Source organism: Leptodactylus fuscus, chromosome 2 (assembly GCF_031893055.1).
Source record: "Leptodactylus fuscus isolate aLepFus1 chromosome 2, aLepFus1.hap2, whole genome shotgun sequence".
Lineage (NCBI taxonomy): Eukaryota > Metazoa > Chordata > Amphibia > Anura > Leptodactylidae > Leptodactylus > Leptodactylus fuscus.
In genome coordinates, this window is record NC_134266.1 from 212,994,548 (window position 1) to 213,009,479 (window position 14,932).

Consider the following 14,932-nt stretch of genomic DNA (forward strand, 5'->3'; position numbering starts at 1 on the left):
CGTTTGCATAGTACTGTGCTTTGATTTTAGCCAGTCAGAACCAAAACATTTAGATGGGTTATGTGAGTTTTAAGTGTCTTACAAAGGTGTATGTGAGAGAAAAACATATATTTGTACATAGGAGGAAAAGAAACAACAAAGAGTTAAACGCTGATTACCTAGTTGGATTTAGACAGCCATTAATGGACTGTCTAATGCCAGGTTCACACTAGTGCTAGCTTTCCATTTTTCGGGGTCATTTGAGGGACCCAAATGATGGAGAGCTGGACAGCTTAACAGCGGTTACTCACGGACCTTATTATAATCAATGGGGTTTGTCCAGTGTTCGCCATTTTGAAACTGAAAGCTGTGCAGAAAAAAGTCCTCCATTCAGGGCCTACTTCTCTGGCTATTTTTGCGATCTCTGTGGTAGTTCAATGGAGACTCAGGTGCAGATGTGAACCCAGCCTTACAATATTATTTTCTTCTTCCTTACTCGGATATTTGTGAATATTACTTCTTCATAGCTGCTCTTTTTTCCATTATTATAAATGAAAGCTAAGTATACACACGAGAGCAACGTTGTCCACTTTAGCTTTACTTATCTTGTGAGAAAATGGAGTCTAGGAGTGTGTTCATATCTGTGTCATTTAATCTGTTCTTCTCACCCGGATTAACAATGAAGACTAATCGTCTAATGATGGATATTAGTGGGTCCCAAGGGACCTCATTGACTATAATAGTGTCTGACAGGTATCTGTTTTTTTTTTTTTCTCCTTCACATCACCAGCTGAAAATCTGGTGCTTGCAGGACTTTTTTTCATTGCAATTTTAGACCGACTTTGTACAGAGATTCTAATGCAGATGTGAATGTCACCTTAGTCTTGACGTAAAGACTGGGTTTTATTGGGAAAGCCTCATTTGTTAGAGTGAAGGTAGTGGAATAAAATTGCAGTATCCGCATTTTCTTACTGATGAAACGAATTGTATCGTCACATCACTCTGGCGTAGAAATTTCATGCATCGATCTAATTTCACTTTTAGATTTGTAGCCACAACATGAGTCCATGTAAAGATTAGAAGCCAAGTATTCCATCTTCCTTCTCTGGATAGCGGTATATTAATGCAGCCCTTGTGGTAAATGATGTGCCCCGCCACTTAACTCTTTAACCTGTCCTCCAGTTTTCAGGCGGGAAGCGGCTCCGTGTTGTTCCGCTATCCTGGTCTGGGTTAATGGCCATGACCTTTTACAGATTTAGAAGTTGGCCCACATTAAACCCTCCATGATACATAGGACACGTAATTTACATTTTGACTAGCGCCCGTGGCCTTGGCACTGTAATGACTTTGAGCATTGCTAATACTTCCGCTCTAACAAAACCTCCATAATCTAGTGTAGGATGAAAGCAATTATCATGAAGCGCAAGCTGTCTAGAATTCACTTTTTCTTTTTTTTTTTTCATCTAAATTAAAGTTAATTGTCCTCTATTAATTCATTTTTTTTATATGCTATGCTTACCTAGATTCTGACAATGAAGCTTCTTCCAGCACAGGATTTTCTCTATTAGAAGCCGAAAATTAGAAACTCAGCATTACATTTGTGGTATTGTGCAGGCCCATTCCTAGGCTTGTCTAATCAATACTCCATTTTCTGCTCATTTCTATGAAGCTTCCGTTGCTTTTCTTTGTGATTTTTGTATCATTTTCTCTAATGTCTATTTTTATGCCTGCGATCCTACCCAGCTGAGCGCCAGTCTGAGCCTACTGCGAAGAGGAGTACGTCTGAGCCATCCCATTTTTTTGATAAAGTAGGAATTAATGATGGCAACGATATCCAGCTGTTATCAGCCATTTGCCACAAATCTGTTCTATCCACATACTGATGGTATAAATCCCATTATAAGAATTCTGTCGTAACATAAATGGTACCCAGGTCCGCTGAAAGCCATAAGAGAGGCTTTCCTGACCACCAGTTACAGATCTAATTAAAGAAAACCGCTGCCAGGGATTCGAGGGAGAAATTAAGAAAAGCAAAGTCTTCAGCAGGGTAGGCAATGGGAATACAGCCTCCTGCATAGAAACCGCCTATTATAGTGTATGGAGAAACCGCCTGCGTATGCGCTCGCTTCGTTCCCTAAAACAACAAGTGGGAATAGATCTGCTGTTTGCTTTTATTATAGCCTGTAAGAATTGATGTGTTCCATGATATTCAGTAGAACCAGAGGTTTCCAAGACATGTGGATAGGACGGCAGGGACGCTTATGAAACGTGAACAATAAATGCACATTTGCAATTCTGTGATCAAACATTGCTGTCCTATAACCATATTTTATAGTGTGTGTGAAAACGCTGCAGCATTACACTAAGCTATTATATGTGAAGATCTGACCCCTTCATATTTCTTATCAAGTTAGTATTAACTCCTTACTACAATGTTTCTGAAGAATGGCAGTTGCGCTCTTTGATTCTTCAGGCTTCTCAGTAGTGTGTTTTATGATATGTGATGGTTTCCTCCATCTATTTCATGGTCTTACCTATTTTTACATACACATTTTCTGCAGCACTTTACAATTACCGGGTGCAGGCAGGGCCATGTTAACACATTGGAGGGCCTTGTGCAAAGGTTTTTTTAAGTTAATTTCTGACTTTTGAACATATAAAGAGTGATAGTGGCCCACGCATGGTATAATGTAGGGCTCCAGATGGCGAGCAAATTGCAGCAAGACTTTTAAGACAGTCAAAAGCTGGCAGTAGTGGCACACTCAACTGTATTTATGGCTGTCCGCTCAATCCGCAGATAGTGTATAGAATGGTGAAGAAGGAACGTGTCAACTTTTAAAAGGGCGTGTTATTAAGGATGGGGGGCCCCACTGTGGGACTGTATTATAAAGGGTGCGGGCCACTGTGGGAAGGGCATTACAATGGGTAGGGGCTGCTGAGGATAGCACTGTATATACTTTTGGGGGAAGCCACTGGAGAAAGCATATACACGTATAGCATATATTATATAAACTTACAGAAGGCATTGGGGAGAGCAATTATACCACTAGGGGGAGGGGGCACTAGGTATATCATTATACTGGGGGGGGGTTCCATTGAGGAATTTATAATACAATGTGGTGGCCAATGGGCAGAGTAGTATCCTTTGTTGGGGGAGGCACTGGTGAGTTTTATATTGTTTGATGACTAAGAATTGATGACTTGATGAATTTGATGACTAAGAATTTTTTTGGCTCATAAATTGTTCATTTTTGAAGTTAATGGTTCCTAGGTGTGTGTTTGTTTTAGTCTGGAGCACTCCCTTAGTTCTCCCACACACTGGAATGTCACATGCCATACAGTGTAACACCTTCTCAGTGAAAATATAATGTAAAATGTTTTATAGAAAAATTCACACAACCCACGTTCGCATGGAGGTGTTGGTGGTCTCCTCTGGCTTGTTGTTTCTCCGATTCTGTATACTAGGTGTGGTGATATCATCACACTGCGCCTTCTTGTGCCAAGTCGCAGACAGCATGGCGAGTGGTGGAGCAGGGGACTGAGGGTTCTCTGAGGTTGCAGGTAGAATTGAATTCAGGACAGTGCCCAAAATACACACTCAGATTTTGGCTGGGAATCTATAAGATATTGCAGTCCAGGCAAGCTAAGGCACTTTTCCAAAACACTTTTTGCCTCATTTGCATACGAATAAAACTGCAATTTATATGAAAATGGGGCTTCAAAGCTGAACAGGGGTATATTTGGAAACTTTAGAAATGCTGTCACAAAGTTCTATAACCAATGGCAGACTTTCTTGATATATTTAGATTCTTCATGAGAACTTGCTCATATGGTAGAATCACACACTGAAGTAGAAACACAGAGGGAACGAAGAACAGGTAGAGAGTAGATGCTCTTAGTTATGTCAGATCACTTAAGACTGTAGGACAATTTCTGCTGAGTTTAGAAGCCAAGATTGTAAGGGGTTGAGAAGAGCGTTAAAGGATTCTGAGAGAGTAGATCCAATGTTTCTTAAATTTAGAGCTGACGGGAAAATTATAGGGGGGGTCAATAGCTGGAAAATGGTATTTTCTCCAGCGGAGTTTCTCCATTTAGGTCCCTGGTCTATGACCCCCACAAGAGCGTATAAGCCAAAAAGACCAGCGGGGACCTGTACGGAGACATTATCTCCAGTGGAATGGACAGATGATTATATGGAGTTTGTGATTTAAAGTCATAAAAAAAGGAGAAGTAGAGCCCCCCTGTAAGTGGAATCACCAGGTCATGATCACACATTCATATGTGTTGTGGGTTTTTTGGGAAGATTCTAACAAAGTCTAGTGCAATTCCCCATTTGAGGGCATGCTGAATTTCATTTTACTGCCATATGTGGCCATAGGCCAACCAGAATAAAAGGGTTGTGTGTGTTGCTCCTTATTATTGTTGCAGCTGTGTCATTTTTACCTCCATTTTTCTTTATGATTTGTAACTATCAGGAAAGCTATTACAGAGGGATTTCATTGGCAGTCGGACCCAGTCTAGCTGCGGGCAGATGTGGCAAGGACACCGCATACAAAACATAGCTGATTAGAATTTTGAGAAATCTCCTGACTTGAACCTCATTTCTATTCTGTACAGGTTATTTGTTTCTCAGCACTTGATATTAACATGTAAATTATTCGGGCATTATTGTATTGATTAAAAGCGATTCAGAGAAGCTTGGATAAAGAACACTTTGTATGGAGCCGTTTTCAATAGAGCGTCCCTGTTTTCATTGGAATTGGTTCAGATCAATTGCGGGTGACATTGTGTTTTTTCAGGTGTAGTCATGGGTTTTGTGTAAGCTCACATGGTTCTGCATTGTCTTTTAGGCGACAAATTGAAGAATCTTCCAAGCCAAAGAGACAATCTCAGCAAATTGAAAAAGCAGTGACGACAAACTACAAACCCGTGGCCAACCATCAGAATAATGTAAGTAGCTTTCCCTATTCTCTTATCATGTGCACAACCCAGAACTTCAAAATATTAGGTTAATTTATTTTACTTAGATCTATCCTCTGGGATATCGATTATATCTGCATGGTATAGATTAAGGAGGCATATAAGATAAGATAATCCTTTAATAGTCCCACCGTGGGGAGATTTCAGTGAAGGGTTTTTCTAGGAGTTTAATACTGATGGTCTGTTCTAAGAATAAGGTTATCAATAAGAGAGCGGCAGGAGTCCAATGACTTTCACGTGTAATGTGGCCTGTTAGCGGAATGGGACTGAGCTGCAATACCAAGCACATGCACTTGACAATGTATGGTGCTTTGCTGGGTAAGCTATAGTTTGTTTGTTTTTTTTTCTGCGTCCCTTTCATTTCAATGGGCTTTGCACGGCGGAATCTCTCTGAATATAGGTCATGATGTTTCTATTTTTCTCTAGCTGAAGAATCAGCAAGGAGAAAAAAATTGCTTGACTCCCCCTGAAATAAATGGGAGAGTTGAGAAGTGTATTTTGAGATTTGATTCTGCCTCTAAATCTGTATGCAAAAAAACCCTCCACTTCTCCATTCTGCTAAATCCATAATTTGGGTGCGTTTATAAGCCATCGTCTTATAGCTATTGCAAGTCTTTACACACAGATTTATTAGGCTCTTTTGTCAGAAGATCAGGTATCTCTTTAAGCGTATTCACCGCACTATAGAGTTTATGTAGTAGCATGGCATGTATTATATAATAATGTATGCATGTATTATTTTCATCCTGCTCCATGTTGTTCTAGTGTAGGCTACTTCTTTTGTGATGTACTCTCTGCAAGCTAAGTGCTAAAGCATTAATGATATAGTCCAGTCATGATAATACATGTATTGTCTGTATACGTGTTGTTTTCGCTGCATTAGCTGCAGTGTCTGACACTGATACACTGGCTGTATTAAACAGCATTTTATTGGCTAGCATATAAGCAGTGGTGTTTTCCTATTGCAAATATGGCTGTGTTCATATTATTTTCATGGCTTTTGTTTATAATGGAAGCCACAATGCTGTGACAAGTAAGTAATTATCCATGGATCCAGATGATGGCTGACCAGGCAGTTTACCTATAATGGTGTCCATTACAATGAAGGTCTTCTGACTACAGTAGTTGTAAGATTCCATCACATGTAGATCTTTTACTGGGGAAACGTATTATCTTACTGATTTTGATGGGTTTGGCGACCATCTGGTGTGTATGGGGGCCTCCTGACTTTCCTCCATCATAAATGCCAGGGTGGTAAAGATTGGGGCAGTTGGATCTCTTCTGTTCTATCTTTTCTTTCTTGGAGAGATAAGCCATTGACAGAAGAGTCTGGCAGCTGCTTTCTCCCCTCTGGCAGTACACTTCACATGCACCACTTAGTTGAGCACACGCATGTCCATGGAGTCGGTCAAGATAGCTGTCGGCCACATGAGAGTTTGCCCTTCAGCTGTTTAAAGGATATGGCCAGCTTTACAGTATTCTGTAGTAAAAACCATATTAAATCACTTGCAAAGCGCAGTGGGGGAGACAGTAGAAAAAGTAGCACACAGGTTTATAAATATGCATATAGACTTGAATGACATTTTTTTCAGTGTATTTATGCTATAGACTGGCATTAATACATGAAGCATAAACGTTAGTACAGTCTAGTCTGTAGACTGTACAATCCTGAGGCTTGGCAAGACATTACTTTTATTTATTTAACAATCGTCTCTATTATGTATCTGCACAGTAAAATTGTGAGTGAGCCTTTCCCTGACAGTAATGGATTATGACACTGCAGACAGCCATATATTGCCCCAGAGGCTTAAAAATTCTGCCTCCTGTTCAGATAAAAATTGGCTGATAGAGAATGAATGTAATGAAATGAGACAGTCTGTGGCCGCAGAAGCACTGGAGTATATTCCTCCAGCCTGATGACACGAGTGGCACATCCGTGTATTCAATGGCTCTCCTTGCTCCCACTGGGCTTAGAGGCTTTATAATCTGTATAATTATTCTCCGGAAAACACAAGATGCCAATATAAAAAGGTATTCAGGTCGATGGTACCCTCCTGTGATTTATTAACAGAAGACTATTGCAGTTGTTCAGCTTTCGCTCAAAACTACTTTGATGAAATTGTGTTCATTGAAAAACACTAATATGGAGGGTGCTTTAAAATCTTGAAGAACTGCAAGTAATATTAACCGCTTGGGGTACACAACCATTATGGATTCTAATGTGGAAGATCCACCGCGTATGAAAGTTATAATAGTCTAATAAAAGGTTTTCTTAATCCCATGAATTTTTCTTATGTGTGCACATTGCTTTAAAGGGCTTATATGGCTTATAATATTTGTATTGTGGAGAAGTTAGCTCAGTAGCAGGAGTCGTGCAGACCCAAACAGTCAAGACAAGGACACAAAATATGCAGCAAATTGGTTTATTTAGAAAAAAAAAACAGAAAACAAACCTTGGCTTCAGGCATGAAAATACAAAACAAAACACAGCTTTAACTCCAGGCAAAAACAAAATAAATACCTGCTCGTCTGAGCACTAACTACATAGTAACAAAACAATACCTCACTATACGTGTGGCTCACTGTCAGCCACATGAACAAAAACAAGCCAGTTCAACTTGGTCTCACTAGACTCTAAATGTCAGGGCAGTCGCCACCTCCTCACTCCCAGGTTCTGCCCTGGTCTGCAGGATCAGCAGACTTTTATGGGTCACTAATGAGCCCAGGATCTACACCTGGGCTGAGGTCTACGCCTGAACGTCCCTGGACCACACAAGTCAGGAACCTGGGGCAAATATACCTTGACTCCAGCATTTTGCCTGTCACCGTCTCACAGTATGTATATAGCATCAACATATTTAGAATAGTTTTACAGCACAATAATACATAGGGGTTTTCAAAGACTGTAATAAAACATATCATGGAGATGCAGATGTAGTACATATATATAGGCTGTACATATACACTCAGTGGCCAAAAGTCACGGGAAGGCGTGTCCCAGTGCCAGTTGTGCCAGTTGTGTTGGTTATGATGTTCAAACAGTGTGAAGCGATGCCGCCTATGGCACTAGCGTCGCAAGGATATCTGAGCAGTCTGATGCAGACAGGTGCCTCATGTGCTGCCATGTTCGTCACAAGTTAAGTGACTTTGAATGTGGGATGATAACACAGGTCAACAGCATTTTTGGGGCCAAAGATATTTCAACGAATTTAGGGTAACTTTGGGGTGCTGATTCTGAATATGTCATCAGTTTTGCCAGATTGGCTCAAGTTTTTGAGATTTTTGGTATCTTATTTATAGCACTTGTTGGTAAATGCGACGCATCATCTCATTAATTTCTTTGGATTAGTACTTGAACTGAGCAGTTCTCAATATAGTTTTTTGTTAATTAGTGTTCTAAAAGTTTGTTCATAGCTTGATTTTTGCACTAACTTTATGTTGTTGTCTGTTTTCCAGTGAAAAGCATGAACTCATCAAGAAGAAGTTGTCTTAACGATCCAGACTCATTCTGTTACATTTGTGGTGAATATACACTGCAAGCATAACCCCAAAATAGGCCAAATACACTTTTTTTTATGAAGTCTGTTATGTTTCTTCTATGTTTTTGCAGTGTATATTCACCACAAATGTAACAGAATGAGTCTGGATCGTTAAGACAACTTCTTCTTGATGAGTTCATGCTTTTCACTGGAAAACAGACAACAACATAAAGTTAGTGCAAAAATCAAGCTATGAACAAACTTTTAGAACACTAATTAACAAAAAACTATATTGAGAACTGCTCAGTTCAAGTACTAATCCAAAGAAATTAATGAGATGATGCGTCGCATTTACCAACAAGTGCTATAAATAAGATACCAAAAATCTCAAAAACTTGAGCCAATCTGGCAAAACTGATAGCATATTCAGAATCAGCACCCCAAAAATACCCCAAATTCATTAAAATATTTTGGACACCAGTAAAAAAATTTTTTTTTGTTGACCTGTGTAATCGGTGCAAGATGCATAGGGCATAGCATTTTGGAGATTACCCGGGAAATTGGGTTGTCGAGGTCAACAGTGACTCAGGTGGACCTGCAATATCGCAGAGACAATGTTGGCAGCCACTTAAACCGGCGCACCAGTCGACAGGGCTCTTGACAGTGTACTGTGGGTCAAATCTCCACTGTCCAGGCGGGAGGTGGCTCCGTCATGGTCTGGGCCATGTTCACATGGTCGCAATTAGGCTCCATTGTCCGGGTGCAGGGATCCATGACCAGGGCTTGATATGTGCAATTTATGGCAGACCATCTGCATCCCTTTCTGGTGTTGGAGTTCCCTGATGGGAATGTTGTGTACCAATAGGACAATACAACATGTCATCTCTTGGTGGCACGAGACTGGTTTAATGAACACACCAGTGACCTCACAACCCTTGATTGGCCCTGCCCACTTGCCCGACCACAACCCTATAGAGCATGTATGTGATGCTGTGGATACGTGTCTGCTCCATGGACCCAGCACTAACTACACAGGACCAATTGTGGGCTGCAGTGCAGACTGTGTGGCTCAATATTCCTCCAGAACTCTTCCAACACCTCATGGAGTCCATGCCTCATCATCTTGCTGCAGCTATCAGGGCTCTCGGAGGGGCGACCTGCTATTAACGGCAGATCTGATACCTTCCCATGACTTTTGGCCACTCAGTGTATATAGTCTCTTTCTATTCAAAACTGTTAGAAGTTGCTGAAACAACTGGAGTTGTCCCCTCTGCTTTTGTGATATATACCAGAGAAGATAATGCCGGGTGATCTGACAAAATTACCTAAAACAAACAATAGACTAAGTGACCAACTGGTATAGTGGGATAAAGGGATATAGATAGTAGGTGGGGTAGAAGCAGGTCACATAATGGTGTGGTGATATGGCAGGGTTGTAGGTTAAGCTTTCCTGGAGAAATGAGTTTTGAACGTTCTGCTTGTGGGGGACAGTTTTGTATGTTGTGGTAGGGAGTTCAAGTATAGGGGATGCGTGGGAAAAATCTTGGAGGCAGTTGTATGAAGAGCAGTTAAAAGCAGAGCTTGAAAGGACTGGACATTACGTGTGGGTAGGTAGCAGGAGATTAGTTCAGAGATGAATGGAAGCATCCGGTTGTGGATGGTCTGTGTCCGTGTTGGCATTTGTTGGGCAATGGGTAGCAGTGAAGGGATTGGCAAAGAGGGGAGGCTGTTTTTGAGTGTGGTTGATTAAGCAAGTGAACTGGAGGGGAGCAAGAGCATTTGCTGGAAGGTCACAGTGTAGGATATTATAGTAGTCTAAGTGGTAGATTATGAGGACATGGACTAGCATTTTTGTAGCTTCAGGGGAAGGAAAGGCGGATTCAATGTGGTGCTTTTGAGTTGAAGGCAGCTGGAGGTTTGGGCTGGATTGTGAGGCTTAGAAGACGAGGCAGAATCCAAGGTTACAGTCTTGTGGGACTGGGGTAAGTTTGGCGCCATTAACTCTGAAAGATGAGTGATGTAGGAGGAAGATGATGAACTCCATTTTCTCTACATTAAGTTTCAGAATGCAGGAGAAAGGTGGTGGCTATGACCACTGGATATAATGGAACTCTAGACTGCATTTACTGAATATCGTCATACAACCCATTAGTCTGAAACCCCCTTGAAGTAGTATAATGTCCACAGTGCTTTGAATACCAATAGAAATGTGCTGAATGATCCCAATAGGGTTATCTTCACATTTTAGTTTGTTCAGCCGTTTGATTCAATTGTTTAATTATTATTTATTTAAATTTTTTAAGCTATTGTCATTACCTATGCCAAAAGTAAACTCTCTTGGCATTTGCTGGGTACATGGGGGGCCTACAGATATGTTTAGCATGTAGTCGCAGAACAGAAATCCATTTTTTCTTCTTTTTTTTTTTAAATATTGGATGTTCCTAAAGCCCAATGTACAGATGTATAAATATAGTTCTATACTGAATATATTGTCGCAAAGACCTATATATGTGAAATACAAAGAATTCCTTCCTCTCTTAGAACGTCTTTTGCTGTATTTAAAACAGTTCCTTGATATTGTTAGTCATGTTCCCAATATTTCACCTAATGTATTAAGGGCACTGAAGTAACACGTGTATGGAGCTGGATAGTATGTGCTACAGTCATCCCCTTTATGTACTTACTGAAAGTCCCGTGCCTCCTGCTGTTGGTAAGTACAGTTTATTATAATGGGCCCTTAACATGGCATTTATAGGCAATACAGTGAGAATGAATCCTGTTCTCAGAGAGCTTCTGATTTACTTTAGCGGTTTTCCGTTCCCGTGCTTGAGGAGTTTACTGAACCCGCTGAACACTTAGCCTCTATAATCAGCCTCTGATTCTAATATCCGCATAGCTGTATACCACATGAGTGTGCTGAGTATTTCAACTATTCATTTTGGGCTCTGGTCCAGCAATTTGGAGAACATGAGATGAATAATCTTATTTTAAGGTAAAAATTCTGCAGAGTCTAAGAATCCGCAGCTGTGACTATCTGCTGAGCTCTTCGAGGTGACATTGAGCGCAACGTTGAAACATTTCTTAGTCTTAGATTAGACTTCTTGTGATTTGATCTTTGCTTTGATATCACTTCTCACTCCAGCTGTCTAGCGATGCCATGCCAGAAACTGTCTGTCCATGTTGTAGTTTATTTGGAAATTCTGCATTTTTTTCTGTAACTTCACTTTGCTCAGTTTTCAGGAAAGTGGAGTGTGGTAGGCAAATTGGGTTGAATCTGGCTTCAAAATAAAATGATTTAAGTATTTACAGAATATTAGCTATGTAATGATCAATATTGTATAACTATCTAGATACATTGTTGCAAGTTTAATTCATAAAACGCTAGTAACTATATTCCTGTGAAAGTAGAGTAGCTCTACTGTATCGTGGCTGTCAGCCATTTATGAAGGGGTCTAAGGCTCTATTCACATTTTTTTTTTAATTTTAATGTAGATTGAGTGCCCCATATAGGGATCACAATGGGGAAATCCACACAAACATGGGGAGAACATTACAACTCCTTGCAGATGTTGTTCCTAGCGGGATATGAACCCAGGACTCCAGCGCTGCGAGGCTACAGTGCTAACCACTGAGCCACTGTGTTGCCCCAGGCCCTATTCACATCTACGTTTGGGTTTCTGTTCAGGGAGTCCGCTTGGGGACCCCCTGAACGGAAACGTATTCACATAAAATAGCAGTTACCTAAGGAAACCAACGGACCTCATAGACTATAATACTTGCAGAACTTTTCTCTCTGCATGTTTAATGCGGAAAACACACTGACCCCATTATAGTCTAGAGGGCCCGCTTTTTTATGTGTATAGGTTTACTTTTGGGGGGCCCCAAGTGGACTCCCCAAACTGAAACCCAAATGCAGATGTGAATAGGGCCTTAGTCAGGTTAAAATAGTAAAAATAGATGAGTAGAAATACTAAAGTAGCTAGGTTCTAGATGCCTTTTGGGCTTTATTAAACATGCGTAATGTCTTTCTCCCAGCAACGTCATACTTACAGTATGTATGGTCCTGAAAAGATAGTGGTTGCCCCCCCCCCCCTCCTTCAGGTACGGTGTGGAGAACGAGATAATTATTGGCTCTACATGTCACGAATTGATGACTTATGGAACTTATGGTTCTCTGGTAATCCATTCTTCAGGTACCAGGATTGCAGGGCTGTGGAGTTAGGCAAATCACCAACTCCTCTATGTGCGGTCCCACTTGAAAACCACCTGAAGCTCCTGATAATTTGACATCCTGACTCCCAGAAAATTGATTCTGACTTTGGATTAGACATGGTCGATCACAAAATCATGCTGGGATTGATGGTGTGAACCATAAATTAAAAGAAGACATGGAAGGTTATGTAACATTCGTGGTACTACGTGGTGTCCTGCAGGATGGCTAAGATGCACAGGATTAGTTGCTCCACGTAGAATTATTTACTTTGTGAGAAGTCAAGTCTAATCTGTTCCGTATGCGCTGCCAATGTTCATTAATATTAATTTTCCATGTATCTCTAAGGGGCTCTGGATCTAATTATAAGCCCCTCAGGATTTCAGCATCACAAGCACAATCGGATCAGAGGGTCAATTCCCATTAAATCATTTGCCTTCTATTTCTCTGCGCTGCCACATTTCTAGTCTGTGCCTACACTCCTATCATTGGCGCTGGTCATGTAAAGCCACCTTTGCCTTTTGATGTTGTCAACTAATCTCAGATGACTTGTAACAAATGTAATTAACATTCTCCAAGTGGAGGCACAGTGTGAACTGTCCTAATGGGTTTCTGATTACAGCACACCTGGTTAGCATTTGACGTCCCACGAATCTACAATTCCCATCAATGTTCTCTCCGCATGAGAAATGTGAAATAGGAACAAGTTCTAAATCTATTTCATTATGTGCTTTTATATTTTAAAAAAGTAATAAGTTATTGGCGTTTGTCTACGTTTATGTTTCAACTTACACTTTTTTTATAGCTGTCATTTGCTTTTTCAATTTCAAACCTTATAGATCCAATATTGTCAATGTAGCCACATTGTAGTCCATAGTGTGGTACAGATATTCTCATTCATGACAACCCCTGCTCCCCAAAAGCATTACAACCTAACTTCCTTGCCTCAGTCTCGGGTATATTTTAAGCTAAATGACCTTACTAGTATGTGGAGAGAATATACAAATGCCATGCTTATGTAGGCCTTGGTCAGATTCAAGCCTCTAGTGCTGCCTGCCCATAAGGATCAATATCACTGAAAAAGGTGGAAGGAGTTGACTACACAAATGGTACTATATCACAGCATATATCTGCAATGGTCATAAAAACTTATAGAAAATAATATACATGACTAGCAGGACAAAGTAATCGATTTCAATCCTTTCCCACTGTGGCCATTTTTTCATTCTTGATTTTCGTTTTTTATTCCCCGCCTTCTAAAAGGCTATAACATTTTTTATTTTTTCATTCATAGAGCTAGGGCTTGTTTTTTGAGGGACGGTTGTACTTCATAGGCTGAGTTCACATCTGCCTCTGAGTCTCCTGCACGACAGACTTTTCTCTCCGTCGGTTACAGTACAAAATGTCGGAAACCTGGCGAATCTTATTAGTGTCTGTAAGGTCCATGGCTAAGCACTGTTTTGGTGGTCCAGTGGCATTCCCCTAGCAGACCCAAAGGACGGAGAGTCTGGCACAGGTGTGAACCTAGCCTTAGTGGTACCATTTAATATACTTTACAATGTACTAGGAAGCTGCCAAAATTTGTTAATTTGCACCATTTTCTTAGGGGACGCTCACATTAGCGCTGCTTTCCGCCATTTGCGAGTCCATGGAAAAGCCTGGCAAAACTGCATAGGGACATGCTGGCAGTCAGTTTTAAAACTCTGGGGTCCTGAAATAGTCCGAACCATGAAGTACCGTATATACTCGAGTATAAGCCGACCCGAATATAAGCCGAATTTTAATCCCTAATTTTACCACAAAAAAAAAACTGGGAAATCTTATTGACTCGAGTATAAACAGAGGGGGGTGGGGGGGGGGGGTGGCGGGGGGGGGGGGAATCGACCTTTGCAGATAAAAAGTCTGATCATGTGCATTACAGCTTAGTAACTCCATGGGGATCATAGTAATAGCAGTTAACCCCATCATGTCCCTCACATTAACCCCCTGTGTGCCTTACATAAGTTACTGATATGTGGGACATATGGAGGTAATAATTAGGTATCTTCATAATTAAGGTCCTTCATTAGTACCGTCATGTGTCTCACATATTAGTAACCCTTATATGGGGCACACAGAGGTTAATATGAGGGACATGATGGGGACTGTTATTAATGTGAGGCACATGGAGTTACTGAAACTAAATTAATAATCCCAAATGCCTGACATTACTAGGCAGAGTAACTAAAGGAAGGTCCCTGTGTGTCACGTTACTGTAGCCTACTCTCCTCCATACAACAGACAT

The 14,932-nt window shown here is 40.8% G+C and overlaps 2 protein-coding genes across 3 annotated transcripts in view; one reads left to right on the forward strand and one right to left on the reverse strand.

Moving 5' to 3' along the window:
* The window catches only part of TPT1 (tumor protein, translationally-controlled 1), a 279,090-nt gene that overhangs the window by 176,203 nt on the left and 87,955 nt on the right, over positions 1 to 14,932 (reverse strand). The window lies entirely within an intron of this gene.
* The window catches only part of GTF2F2 (general transcription factor IIF subunit 2), a 131,606-nt gene that overhangs the window by 79,233 nt on the left and 37,441 nt on the right, over positions 1 to 14,932 (forward strand). For both annotated transcript variants that reach the window (XM_075265478.1, XM_075265479.1), the window contains one exon: positions 4,830 to 4,929. In XM_075265478.1, coding sequence (XP_075121579.1) covers positions 4,830 to 4,929 — 100 coding nt within the window. The remainder of the gene's footprint in view (positions 1 to 4,829; positions 4,930 to 14,932) is intronic.